This window comes from Arachis ipaensis, chromosome B9 (assembly GCF_059453495.1).
Source record: "Arachis ipaensis isolate K30076 ecotype BB chromosome B9, ASM5945349v1, whole genome shotgun sequence".
Taxonomy (NCBI): domain Eukaryota; kingdom Viridiplantae; phylum Streptophyta; class Magnoliopsida; order Fabales; family Fabaceae; genus Arachis; species Arachis ipaensis.
The window spans coordinates 145,534,937-145,547,941 of NC_142444.1; the positions used below are offsets into that span (position 1 = coordinate 145,534,937).

Sequence of the window (13,005 nt, forward strand, 5' to 3'; positions counted from 1 at the left end):
TTTAGAAAAAATAATATAATTATTAATTTTTTTAAAATATAATTTAATCAATAAAAGAATAATTTATTAAAAGATATTTTGATAAGTAAAATTTAATGATAAAAAATAAAATTTTTGTTAATGGGTGTTTTTTAAAAAAATAATTTATTTTTCTTAAAAAATGGATAAAATTAATATTAGTTAACACAAAAAGTTTAAAATAGATTAAAGAAGAGATTTTTTAAAAGTTAGAAGAGAGAAAAATATACATTTATAAAATAGAGGGAAGGAAAATGTCATTTTAACTTTTTGCAAAAAGGAGTAAAAATTTCTCAAAATATAATTATAATTTACCAAAAAAAAAAAAAAAAGGGCTCAAGTTTCAACAAGACAGGAGAGACAAAAGGGCATGATATAGTAGACGGCGACGAAAGGAGCGTCTGTGTCCGTCTTCTCTTATCTCATCATCCTCCGTGGACTATCTGGTGTGGTGTGGACCGAAGGGGAGAGAGAGAGAGAATTCACTGCCCCACAATGACCTCATCGACAACAACCACATTCAAACGATAACATGCCCTTCTGACCTTCTCTTCCTCTGCTGCTCCTGCTCCTGCTCCTGCTTCATGATCCCATCACCGTCTTATCTTCTTCGCTCGCTACTCCCGGCGGTTCGTTCTACATTCTCCCTTTTTTTTAATCGTTTTTCAAACAATTTGTTGGGTCAATGTTATTATCAGCTTCAATTTTGGATTTACGTGTGAAATTGCCTCCAATGCCCTCCCTTTTCTGCATACTTATGACAGGGCAGTGAAAAATCAATGACCTAGTTTCGTCAATTGGATGAGTTCACTCACCTGGGTTACCAGCATCCGATTAGGTTGGTCCAGTGGTAGTCAAGCTGGTCCCTTTTCCAATGTCCTCGAGCCGGATTAGTCAAGATTTTGATAATAGGGTCTGTTTTGATGAATCCTTGTTCATCTTTTAGAAAGGTGTTTGTTTGATCTTTTATACTTGCGATAGGCTTGTGTTTACGGCCCTTTCTGTTAGGGTTTCTGCTTTCTCTAACTGGTGTGCTGATTGAGAAGTTAGATAGCTTTATTATTTTTCTTCTTAGCTTATTGAAATTCACTGAATCCGTAGGATGTATTTACCTCTAATCTCTTGCATTGGTTATGGGAATTTGATTACATTGAAAGTATTAAGGACTAGGAAATTTTCATTTTGGTATGTAGCATAATTTTGACTGATAAATATTACATAGAAGGTAAAAAAAAAAAAAAAAAAAAAGTAAAAAAAGGGTAAACAGAAAGGAAGAATAATATGTTAAGGGGGTTTAGATGCCCGAGAGTTTTTAGAAGATTACACCTTGTTTGCCATTGTTTGATCTTTGTTAAATCTGAAAATAAGCAGGTGAAGTTTTCTTTTCTGTGGGATGTAACTATATAATTCCTCTTGGTATTCTATGCTGTTCATTGGATGGATTTTATTTGTTCACTCCAATTCTTATTGGTATTCTATGCTGTTCATTGGATGGATTTTATTTGTTCACTGCATTTCTTATTAGTGGCTGTTTTGATTTTTTAATGCATTTATAAATAAATGAAATTTGAATTATTATTTCTTTGATAATGAAATTTGGATGGATATGGCATATGATCAATTAGAGATACCACCCTTGTACTACTTTTCTAAATTAGATCTATATTATATTATATATAGATGTAGATATGAATGGGATCCACTGTTTGAAGCTTTTGATTTGCTAAATTACTCTTTTGGATCTGGGATGAACCTAGAATGAATTGAAATGCATCAATCTAATGGTTCTGCAAATTTGCCTACTACATCTGCAAATGTTGTCCAGGCTTGTCACTTTCTTTTGTTTTCCATAGTTTCCTTTTTCTTCTTTTTCTTGTTCCCCTTGACAATGCCAATGATGAACTAAAATTTCCCTTCAGGAAAATGCATGAGTTCTCTACTGTAGACGGTTTTGTGGAGATAAGTGAAGGCCTGGCAGAGATTATGAAGTACGTGGCTAATGAACCATCTTCTGGGCTTTTCTATATCCAACACCATGCTCAAAATGCAGTCCCGAATGTTATTGAAGCTAAAAGGAACATTGTCGAGAAGTCTCACGAAACAACTTTGCACGCTGAAGATTTGGAGGACTCTGTCACTATGGTTAGGTCAATGAAAGAGTGTGGATTTTCCTTAGCTGATGAAATGATCCGAGACATTAAGAAATCTCTGGTTACGATGACAACAAAACAACCAAAAAGAGGCTTAATTCGTCAATCACCATCAGGTTCACGGATAGAACGAACTAGTCTTTGGGGTGAGGGCAGTGAGAAACGGAGTAACTATCTTTCAAGTGTTTTCAGCTCAGCAAAACAGAAGGCTAGTAGTCTCAGGTGGCCAAATCTTGATACTAAGGAATCCATGGATTCTAAGGGTGAGAAGCCAGATATGTACTCTAATTTGCCATTAACAGTCACATCTGCTAGCACTAATTCATCTCTACAGGGCATTGAAGCCTACGAGTTACCCGTGTCAAGCCAAGTTGAAGATGAATGTCAGCACCAACAGAATGAGGATAGTGATGTTAACAGCACTAAGTTATTGTCAATATCAGAAAACTATGATGACTTCAAAGCTAATAAGGAAGCTAAACTAGAAGAGTGGCTGCAAGGAACTGGCAATCTAGAGAATAATCGAGGCGCAGGTGATGAGGGAATGTGTTAGCTTAGCTATTAAAATTTGAGACAAAGCTTCAGCTTGTATATACTCTTTCTTGAGCATCTCGTGTCTCTGATAAGTGATTGATTATGAAGAAAATATTTTGTAGTGCTGTGAAATGTTCTTTGAATAAACATGAAGTGTTTTGCAAGCAATTGAGAATTATGATACCAAGGTAGCAAAAATTTGGGGCTTTCCAAATATAGGAAAACTTGGGATTAGATTTTCTCAAATTTTTTTCACACTTGAGGGAGTAAAGTATGATCTCTCACCATACATTTCATAGGTAGGATCAAGAGAAAATATGAGAGGAAAAATATTGAAGGATTAAAGATTATACTTTACATTTTCACTTGGAAAAAAAATTAAGAGGATCTATTTTTGTAAATTTGTATGTGGTTCTTAAAAGCTAAAATTACACATAGTCAAGTAATTTTCATTCTTAGAGTTTAAGCTAATATATCTATATGTTTTTTATATGTTAAGTGGATCAGAACATTCACAATAATATTCTAATTTTACATCAGGAAGAAAGGTGATGCCTAATTGTTTCCAACTTGAGATAAAAAGTGAGGTTGCACCTAATAATGTTCTTCTTGTGATAGAAACCGGTAACATCATGGAGTCTCAGCTTGTAGTTTCATATGCAAATCGTGATCCACAATAGGAATTGAATCCTCCCATGTAAAAGTTTCATAGCGAAGCAGTCATGTAAGTACTTCTGATAATTTGATTAATCTAATGCACCAAAGGATGATCCAGCAATTATAACTACACATATCTGATGCAAATGTAATTGCACGGTTACAGTAGTTACTATTAAGAATTACTCCATGTCTGACATTTTTTAATTACTTTCTCACATGTCATTTTTTCATGATGTTTTGCTTTGATGGACATTTAGTTATTTAGCTATACTACCAAGCATTCATGCAGCTAGTTGCATTCCAATCCTTCATATTTGGTACAACTAACTGTCATCACAGAGGCTATGTCATTGTTTGAGTATTGAGTAGCGTGCCAACATTTATTTATTTATTTTTCTTTTGTTTCTATTTATTTTTTCGTTAGTAACTTGTGTCATCTGAATATTTAAAAGTTAAATAAGGTATCATAGAAAATAAGGTATTTTAGAAATTAAAAAAAGAAAAGCATTTCCTTATATTAATGTCATCACTCACTTATGTTATGCCTGCCATTGCAACATCATCAATATATAAATAATGAATAATTTCCTATTGAGGTCTTATTGCCTCCAACTATAGGCTAAATCAATAAAAACACATCTGCACAAATATTTGGAGGTAGCGACCAAATTACATTGGCTGGGACGGGGAAATAATACAAGTATATCTTCTTTTATGTTGCAAGTAATATGTTTTGTTACAATAATAAATCTTAAAAATTCTAAAACATAAAATCTAATTATATGACATGACAGTTATATAACTGAAACATTTATATAGACAGAAGTATACTTATATTTATTTTTAATTGCATTTAAAACATGATTTATATACTTGTATTAGTGTCATTTCTTTGAGTGTTATCACCCACACAAACATCATTTGATGAGTAGTATTAAAAGAGACTAGCAGAAAATTGACACAAATTTCAAATTTTCTTTTCCTTTAAAAAAAAACTTACAAACTAGTAATCACAATTAACAGTCAGTTTTGACTTAGTCCAAGTTACAAGCTTAAAAAATGACATTGACATTTCCCTATTTTAAAGTACAAGCACATGAATGAATGAACAAGAGAGAAAACACTCACCGAGTTACTGGTTCACTGATCGACACGTGTCACCACCCTAAGCATTATAGCTCCAATGTTTTGACTTTTGACCGTTAAACACACAAACACATAAGTAACCCACACAACCCAGTAATCCCGTTTTTCAGCACTCCAAACCCCGCACGTGACTCCTAACCGCACCCTCACTCATCTTCATTTAAAAGAAAACACATGCACGAAAACACCGTTTTCATTTTCAGTTTAATTTAATTAAATTAAAAACCACTTTTTATTTATTTTATTTTTTCTTTTTCTTATCTTTTGGCGATTGCTGCTGCCGTTGTTGTAACTGCCATGACTCGCCTGAGAAAGATTGGCACCGCTGTTGGAGCGGCACTAGCAACCGCGTGCGGCGGTGCCGTGATCCTCTACGAACCGGCGATCTCAGCCAGCGACCACGGTGGCGGGCCACGCGTCGAGGAGATCCGGAAGCGCGTACATGCCCCGAACGCCGTTGTGCCGTCGAGGGAGGCGCAGCAGTCGGCGCTAATGGCTGCCGGAAAGGGAAGTCCGCTTGACGTGCTTGTCATCGGCGGTGGCGCAACCGGCTCCGGCACCGCTCTCGACGCTGTGACCCGTGGTCTCCGTGTCGGGCTGGTGGAGCGGGAGGACTTTGCTTCCGGAACTTCGTCGCGATCCACGAAGCTCCTTCATGGAGGTAGACACACACTGATTTTATATCAATTCTTTTTTCATGATTTGATTTTACATGTGTTTTTAATTTAATCACGGATTGATCATTAATGATAAATCTCAATACTTTCAGTATCTTATTTATTATTTTTTTCCTTATGATGTTGTATTGTGGATCCTCTGAAGTGTAAAAAAAACTGAATGGTGTCTAATGTTTAATCTTACCCTTCATTACTCTCTCTCTCCTCTTTATTTTTGGTCTCATCTATAGAATTAAAGGTGAGAGATCACACTTTATTCTCTCTGAGTGTTAAAAAAATTGGAGAGGATCCATTTCTGTATACTACCTAATGCACAATTCTTAGTTGATTTTTTGGAGTTTTGACAATGGTCTTATTTTGCTGCATTTTTATATTTTCTGAAATGCTTATGAAATATGATCATTGTTTTATTCAATGATTGGTGATGAAATGGAAAAATTGTATGATGTGAAGATAAAAACAAAACTGTACATTATGTACACCAACCTCTTTTTGTAGTTAGCATATTCCATATTGGATACAGTCACACAGTCACACTAGTGTCATGATTTCTAATTCAAAAGTTTTTCCTTTCTTTTGCCCAGAGATCTCTCTTTGCATTGTCTAAACTGTTCATGAAATTTGCATAATGTCTTAAGCTTCATTGGGAGATTTAGTAGTTGATACTTGATATAGTAACACAGCCTCTTTGATCATGTGGTCTCAGCCAAAAGTTGAATTTCAGTACTAGGGAAAATTGGAAATGTCGTATGTATTCTCTATATACCTTAAGGTCCAGAAGGTCTGTTAGATATAGAATCACTCTCTTGAGGTTTTAGTAGAGCTTGTTGTCTATACTTTATTGTATTATTTGTTTATTTTACTTGATTCTTAATCTCTATCACTTTAGTCCCCAGCTGAACCTAGTGGAATTTAACTAGAATTTTTACTTTTATTGTTGTCATCATTTAGTCATACATAAAATATATTTGCTTGGATAGGGTAATGCTAATATGCTGTGGTTGTAATTGAAAATGCTACAAACATGGAGGAAATCATGTGATTGCTTGCTTGAGTGAAGATGATATATGAATGTTGTTAAATTGAAAAACTATGACTTCCACATGCTTTTGAGGCAATGTTTTATAAAATTATTTGCTTCTTTTTCTTCATCTGTCTTTTTATAGGTTATAAATGTTCTAAACACTTGATCTAATCTTATATTTCTGTGTTTTTTGTAAACCAGGTGTCCGCTATTTGGAGAAAGCATTCTTAAAACTTGACTATGGACAATTCAAGTTAGTGCTTCACGCACTTGAGGAGCGTAAACAGGTTATTGAAAATGCACCACACCTATGCCATGCATTGCCATGCATGACACCATGTTTTAGCTGGTTTGAAGTAGTGTACTACTGGGCAGGCCTGAAAGTGTACGATTTGGTCGCAGGAAGACAAATACTACACCTATCAAGATATTATTCTACAAAACAGTCTGCTGAGCTCTTTCCCACTCTAGCAAGGGAGGGAGAAAATAGAAGCCTTAAGGGCACAGTTGTTTATTATGATGGGCAGATGAATGATGCACGCCTTAATGTTGGGTTGGCTTGCACTGCAGCTTTAGCTGGTGCAGCAGTGCTGAATCATGCAGAAGTTGTAAACTTATTGAAGGATGATTCTGGAAAACGGATAATTGGTGCGCGGATCCGGAACAATTTAAATGGTAAGACATCCTTTTATTTCTAACTGCTGTAATAGGCACTGATTGTTTACATTTTCTACCTGCTGCTTTTATTTATCAGAAAATTGGTAAGTTGATATACATATTTATTATAATATATCTGAATGGTTGAATCTTATGCGCACAATCTGAAGAAGCATTTATGGATTTTGAAAGAAACAACAATAGTGGTGCAATAATGAATATTTAGATTAAACGGCATATTCACAGTGAACCTCCCCTACATCTTCACTCCCATAAACAACAAACACAGTAGCTGCCGGTTGGTGATTTGTTAAATCTAATGTGGAACATTTCATTTGAATCTTCTTATGATGTTATTTTTATGCATAAAGTTGGTTCATTTACCAAGCTATTACTCAATGTCATGTGGCGATTATGTATGTTGCTGGTGTCTGGTGAGTTATTTCTGAAAATCATATTCAAATTGTCACTTATAGTTTGATATTTATATGTTAAATTCTTAATGCTTCAGGGGAAGAGTTTGATACATATGCAAAAGTTGTTGTGAATGCGGCTGGCCCATTTTGTGATGGTGTAAGGAAAATGGCCAACGAAAAGGCACAAGAAATGATTGCTCCCAGCAGTGGTGTACATATCACACTCCCTGATTACTATTCTCCGGAGGGGATGGGCTTAATTGTTCCTAAAACTAAGGATGGACGTGTTGTTTTCATGCTGCCTTGGCTGGGAAGAACAGTTGCTGGAACTACAGATTCTAGTACTAAAATTACGTATCTTCCAGAACCACATGAAGATGAAATAGGATTCATATTGGATGCTATATCTGACTACCTTAATATCAAAGTATGTTGTTTGTCTTCCAATATATATTATTGTTTAACTCATTTATCTTTTATTTTTGATGTTTTATTCAGAAATAGAAGACATTGTGGATATTGGTTGTTTGGAAATATGTTGGATTATCTTGGCAACGAAAACAACAAACGTTCTTTTTTCCTCCTGTTATGATGAAGAATAAATTGTGCTAGTGAAATTATTTTCTAAGAATAATTATTTTCCTTTTTATACAGTTTGCTAATGGGAATGTAATGCTGGGAACCTTATAGGTACGGCGCAGTGATGTTCTTTCTGCCTGGAGTGGCATTCGCCCACTAGCAGTGGACCCAACAGCAAAAAATACTGAGAGTATCTCAAGGGATCATGTTGTCTGCGAGGACTTCCCTGGTTTGGTCACCATCACTGGTGGCAAGTGGACTACCTATCGTAGGTAATTTAATCAGGCAGCTGAAATTTCTTTGATGCAGTTTGTTCAGATGTCATTTTCTGACTAGACATATTTAATCAAATTGGATTAGTTATCCAGTTACTCCATAATATTAACTGATTCTTTATCTTATACTGTTTACTCATTGTTGCCTTTCCTTCTCTTCAGCATTCCAGCTCCTAATGCATATTTATATTGTTTTGATTGCATTGCATTTCAGCATGGCAGAAGATGGTGTCGATGCAGCTATAAAGTCTGGAAATCTCAACCCCAGGAGTGGATGTGTGACTCGCAGTGTCCGAATTGTAGGTGGTGAAGGGTGGGAGCCATCATCATTTACAGTTCTTGCTCAACAGTATAAACGCATGAAAAGTACACATGGTGGTAAAGTTGTCCCCGGGTTAATGGACAGTGCTGCTGCAAAGCACTTGTCTCATGCTTATGGATCAGTGGCTGAGCGTGTGGCCGCTATTGCTCAGGTTTGGCATAAATCCTATGGCAATTTTATTGAGGAACGAATGTATCTAAATGCATTTTCTTAAGTTATTTTGGGCAATGATAGCAGTGTTTCAGTTAATATTTATAGTGGTGGTGGCAAATTGGCAATCATTGCATATTCTCCAATAAACATTCTCTCTTAATAAGATTTATGCATATTATAGGACTTCAAGTCTTCTCCATTGTTGCATGCATGGTATGTTGGGGTTTAAGTTGATTCTGTACATTGTGTTTCAGAATGAAGGTTTGGGTAAGAGACTTGCTCATGGTTACCCATATCTGGAGGCAGAGGTGGCCTACTGTGCACGTCATGAATATTGTGAATCTGCTATCGATTTCATTGCAAGGAGAACTCGTCTTGCTTTCCTCGAAACTGATGCAGCGGGAAGGGCCCTGCCTCGTGTGGTTGAGATATTGGCAAATGAGCACAAATGGGACCAATCAAGGAAGAAGGAAGAGTTGAAGACAGCCACAGAATTTTTGCAGACTTTCAAAGCCTCAAAAAATGCTCAGTTCCATGACGGGAAACACAAGTAGTAAGTACTGTCCATCATGCAAAAATTAACTATACATTAAAAAATGATGTTATCTTTAAGTAGTTTACCATTATATTGTTTGCTTATTTATTTTTAAGCATGTAAATGATTAAAGAGTATGTATATATATGATGATGATGATGATAATCCCTATTTAATGTTTGTCAGGTTCTGGAACATACGGAAGTTTTGTCACATGACGGATACTTTGTTATTCATTTTTCTCTTCACAAGCGGAGATAATACAAGACTCTGCTCGCCATAGACAGTAGCTAAACAAATATTAGATATAAACTATCCACGAATTTGTCTTAAAGTTATCTACCAAAAATAATCCCTAAAATTCGTTAGATTGTTTTGCAGTCACCAGTCAAAATAATTGTTTGCTGGAAACTTTAATACGCCTTGTATTTATGCTACTTGCTCATCAAGTTATTCAATGGTTGACTGTGTTTATCATTGATCTGTGTATTCTATTTTTCTTTTACTCCTTTATATTTTATACTTCTCTGTGTCTCAGGTACTACTTTAATTTATTTATTTTTGACCGAGAAAAATAAAGGTTTTGGGATCTCTACTGTATAGTAGAAGGGCATTCGGGTATGCATAGAGTTGGAAGTGAATCAAGCCAACTCATGAACCAGCTCGAACTCGATTAGTTAATAGCTCGATAAGTTAAGTTTGTGTGCTGGTGAGCCAAGCTTGAGTTTGGAATTGAGCTTATAAATTAAATGAGCCGAACTTGAGTTTGGATAAATTCAACTCATAAACTTCTGAACTGGCTTGATTATATATATATATATATATGATTTTAATTATTTAAAATTTTATATTTATTTTTTATATATAATTTTGATGTAGGAGATAAATAAAAAATTTATAATTTATTGATATAGAATTATAGTTATGCTCCTACTATTTGAGCCAACTCGTGAGTTCGAATTAGCTCGTGAGTTTTTGGTAAGCCAAATTTGAGCTTAAAAAATAGGCTCGATTATTAATGAGTCTAGTCGTGAGCCAAGTTTAATTTTTGTGAGTCGAACTTGAGCTTGGTCTAGCTCGACTCAACTCGATTCACTTCTAGCCTAGGTGTGCATAATTCGTGAAAAAGGTACAATTATATGATCAATTGTAGAAACTAGAAAATTTACTACAATTTACTCAAAGTGATGTCATCATACTAGGGAAAAAAAGAAGTTCCAGAAGTTCAAGTGTTAAAAGATATTGGTGCCAAAAAAAAGTGTGTTAAAAGATAGGAAAGAAAGAATAGCAGTGGTGCAAGGTTTTAATAATAATAATAATAATAATAATAAAAAAGTGTAAAAAAGACTTTTACAAACTAATTTATGAATTATCATATGATATTAGCAAACTAATTAACTTTTAAATTTACACAAACTAATATATCCGTACAAATTGAGAAATTCAATTAGATAAGGATATAAAATAATGACACTATGACTGGTTTATCAAGAACAAATGAATGATTATTTGTATCTGAAATCTTTATTCAAAGATGATTAAAACTTAAAAAATAATCTATCTCAACTGAATAATATTATTTGTAACTTTTTAGGGAAGCTTTTCCTAGTAATTCAAAATAGACTGGACAAGATCAGAAAAGAGTCTAAAAATTGGTTGTCAATCTGAACTGGAGATGATGAGTATGAGAAGTTTGAAGTGCATGGATATCCAACAAATATGGTGGTAGACTTGGGCAAGTGGTTGTGCACATGTCAGTTCTAGATGTTAACAGGTAATTAGCTAAGATTCACATCTATTTTCTTCGGAATAATTAAATACTTTAATGATATCTTTGTTTGTTGTTTAGTATCAGGAATGCCTTGTGTGCATGCTTGTGCGGCTTTTGCAAGGGTAAACAGGAGGCCTGAAGATTTCTGTTATAAGTGGCTCACCATAGACGCATACAAAGACACTTATGTCCATTATATAAATCCCTTACCTTGACAACATCTTTGGAGAAATCTGAGTCCAACAGACCCCAAGCACCAAAAACCAAAAAAAAAAAAGACTGGACCACTCACAAAGAAAAGAAGAAAGGATGCAGATGAGAGCAATGGAGAAAGCAAAAAAATCTAAGCCTACTAGAGTCTTAAAGAGACAACTAAAGCCCTTTACTTGCAGATATTGCCTACAGAAGGGACACACAAAGAGAGGTTGCCTAAAGAAGAGAGCAGTTGATGTTGCCGCTGCTGTTGCTGCTGCAGCTGCAGCTACAACTGCCGCTGCTACTAAGACTAAATCCAATCCACAAGGAAATGCAGCATCAGGATCAACTGTTGATCCGAATACTGTCACACCAGAAGCTATAGATGTTCATCCACCTTGTGCGAATCAAGATGCACCCCCAAGTCAACCTCCTCCAGATCCTGCACCCCAGCCCGTTGATGTCCAAGAAGTTGAAATTGACATTTCTCAACCCAACTTCTCAAATGCACAAGAGTTTCAAGAGGTAAATCATTTAGTCTATTAGACCACATTTCAAATTATTGTGCACAATCAGCCTCATTTTGTGTATTATTTTATTAGAATAGGCACCACCTCCGAAGCCATCCAAGTTGCAGACCAGAAGGAAGTCGTCACCACCACCAGGACTGATCACAATAGATCCACTACAAGGAGCAAGCTCAGCCACATCTTTCAGACTGGCCAACTTCTTGAAATTTGTCACAACGCCTGGCTTCAAGCCCCAAGGAAAAAGAAATGAAGATGTAGTTGAATTAGGAATCTTTTTGTAAATCATACTTTTGTTTTTTGGCTTCAGTATATGACAGTAGACCGATTGTTATATTTGAAAACATTGTAAGGTTGATGACACTCTCTATTCTTATTATTGGTGTACTTTGAATTTAGAACTAACTTTTAATTTGGTGGAGGAGTTGTCACTGATATGGCAGGTGTTTTACTTGTTAATACTCATGCTGGAAACTCATTGTTATATTAGCATCTTATTATTATTATGACATTGTTCTACCTTTAATTATGCTACTACAGGTTCTTTTTTACAATATTTTTCTATCATTTTGTTGGATGACAAAACCAAAATTTTGATTTATATTTATAATAAGACTACCAACTTCAACAATTGAAAATGACACATTTTCTTTTTTCTACTTTATAATAACCCTAATCACATTAAAACATAATCATCCTCAAACCTTAAATACCAACATGAAAATAACAACAAACATTATAAACAGAGCCAACAATAACATGTACAATTTATGGGTCCTAACTTCAACTTCTAACTTTCTAATTCTCCAAACCAAATTCACCCTCAATTCATCAACATTCTCGATAGCTCTTTCCGCTGACATCATAGTTAGGACACCCAAAGAATGACTTGTTAGGGTTAGTCTCTGTTGTAGACCACTGGAGAACAGGGCGGCAACCACACCCACACCACTCTGGAACACTCGATGCTCTACTGGTTCCTCTAAAAATCTTTCTGTTTGACCGTATGAAATTCTGGCTCCCACTTGCACTCATGATCCTAAACCCAAACAGCTGCAGAACGAGGAAGAAGATGAAGAACCAGAAAAAATGAGTAGAAGAGGAAGAAGAAGTTATGACAAAAATTTTGGTTATAAAAAGAGACAAAGACCAAATTGGAGCTAATCAAATTTATTGCCATGTCATCTAACTATTACTGTATCCAGCGTGACAAGAACTGGCCACGTCACTGATGGTGTCAGTGCTTTAGTGCCAGAAATGGGGAGAAGGATTAATATGGTGCATTTTTTCGAATCTAAGGGATTAATTTAGTATAATTGAAATGTCGAGAACTAAATTCAGTGCAACTCATCAATCTCAAGGATCA

At 35.3% G+C, this 13,005-nt stretch overlaps 3 protein-coding genes across 8 annotated transcripts; all 3 read left to right on the plus strand.

The window, feature by feature from the left end:
- Positions 1 to 377: 377 nt before the first annotated feature.
- LOC107616441 (uncharacterized) lies at positions 378 to 2,862 on the plus strand. 5 transcript variants are annotated; one of them, XM_088497918.1, is made up of 3 exons: positions 378 to 647; positions 1,699 to 1,843; positions 1,938 to 2,862. In XM_088497918.1, the coding sequence occupies exons 2-3, from the start codon at positions 1,800 to 1,802 to the stop codon at positions 2,719 to 2,721; spliced, it is 828 nt and encodes a 275-aa protein (XP_088354044.1). In that variant the 5' UTR covers positions 378 to 647; positions 1,699 to 1,799; the 3' UTR covers positions 2,722 to 2,862. The 5 variants fall into 5 exon arrangements, with proteins under 5 accessions (XP_088354044.1, XP_088354046.1, XP_088354047.1 ...); XM_088497921.1 differs by lacking the exon at positions 1,699 to 1,843 and adding an exon at positions 783 to 968 and having other exon boundaries at positions 409 to 647; XM_088497919.1 differs by lacking the exon at positions 378 to 647 and adding an exon at positions 913 to 931.
- A 1,747-nt stretch (positions 2,863 to 4,609) lies between these two features.
- On the plus strand, positions 4,610 to 9,623 carry LOC107618897 (glycerol-3-phosphate dehydrogenase SDP6, mitochondrial). Of its 2 annotated transcripts, XM_016321074.3 has the most exons (7): positions 4,610 to 5,169; positions 6,411 to 6,884; positions 7,378 to 7,709; positions 7,973 to 8,133; positions 8,351 to 8,609; positions 8,866 to 9,164; positions 9,333 to 9,623. In XM_016321074.3, coding segments are annotated over exons 1-7 (1,890 nt in total). In that variant the 5' UTR covers positions 4,610 to 4,805; the 3' UTR covers positions 9,334 to 9,623. The 2 variants fall into 2 exon arrangements, with proteins under 2 accessions (XP_016176560.1, XP_088354043.1); XM_088497917.1 differs by lacking the exon at positions 9,333 to 9,623 and having other exon boundaries at positions 4,620 to 5,169; positions 8,866 to 9,165.
- A 1,603-nt stretch (positions 9,624 to 11,226) lies between these two features.
- LOC148546675 (uncharacterized) lies at positions 11,227 to 11,783 on the plus strand. Its single transcript, XM_088498225.1, has 2 exons — positions 11,227 to 11,637; positions 11,715 to 11,783. The coding sequence occupies exons 1-2, from the start codon at positions 11,227 to 11,229 to the stop codon at positions 11,781 to 11,783; spliced, it is 480 nt and encodes a 159-aa protein (XP_088354351.1).
- Positions 11,784 to 13,005: the final 1,222 nt, after the last annotated feature.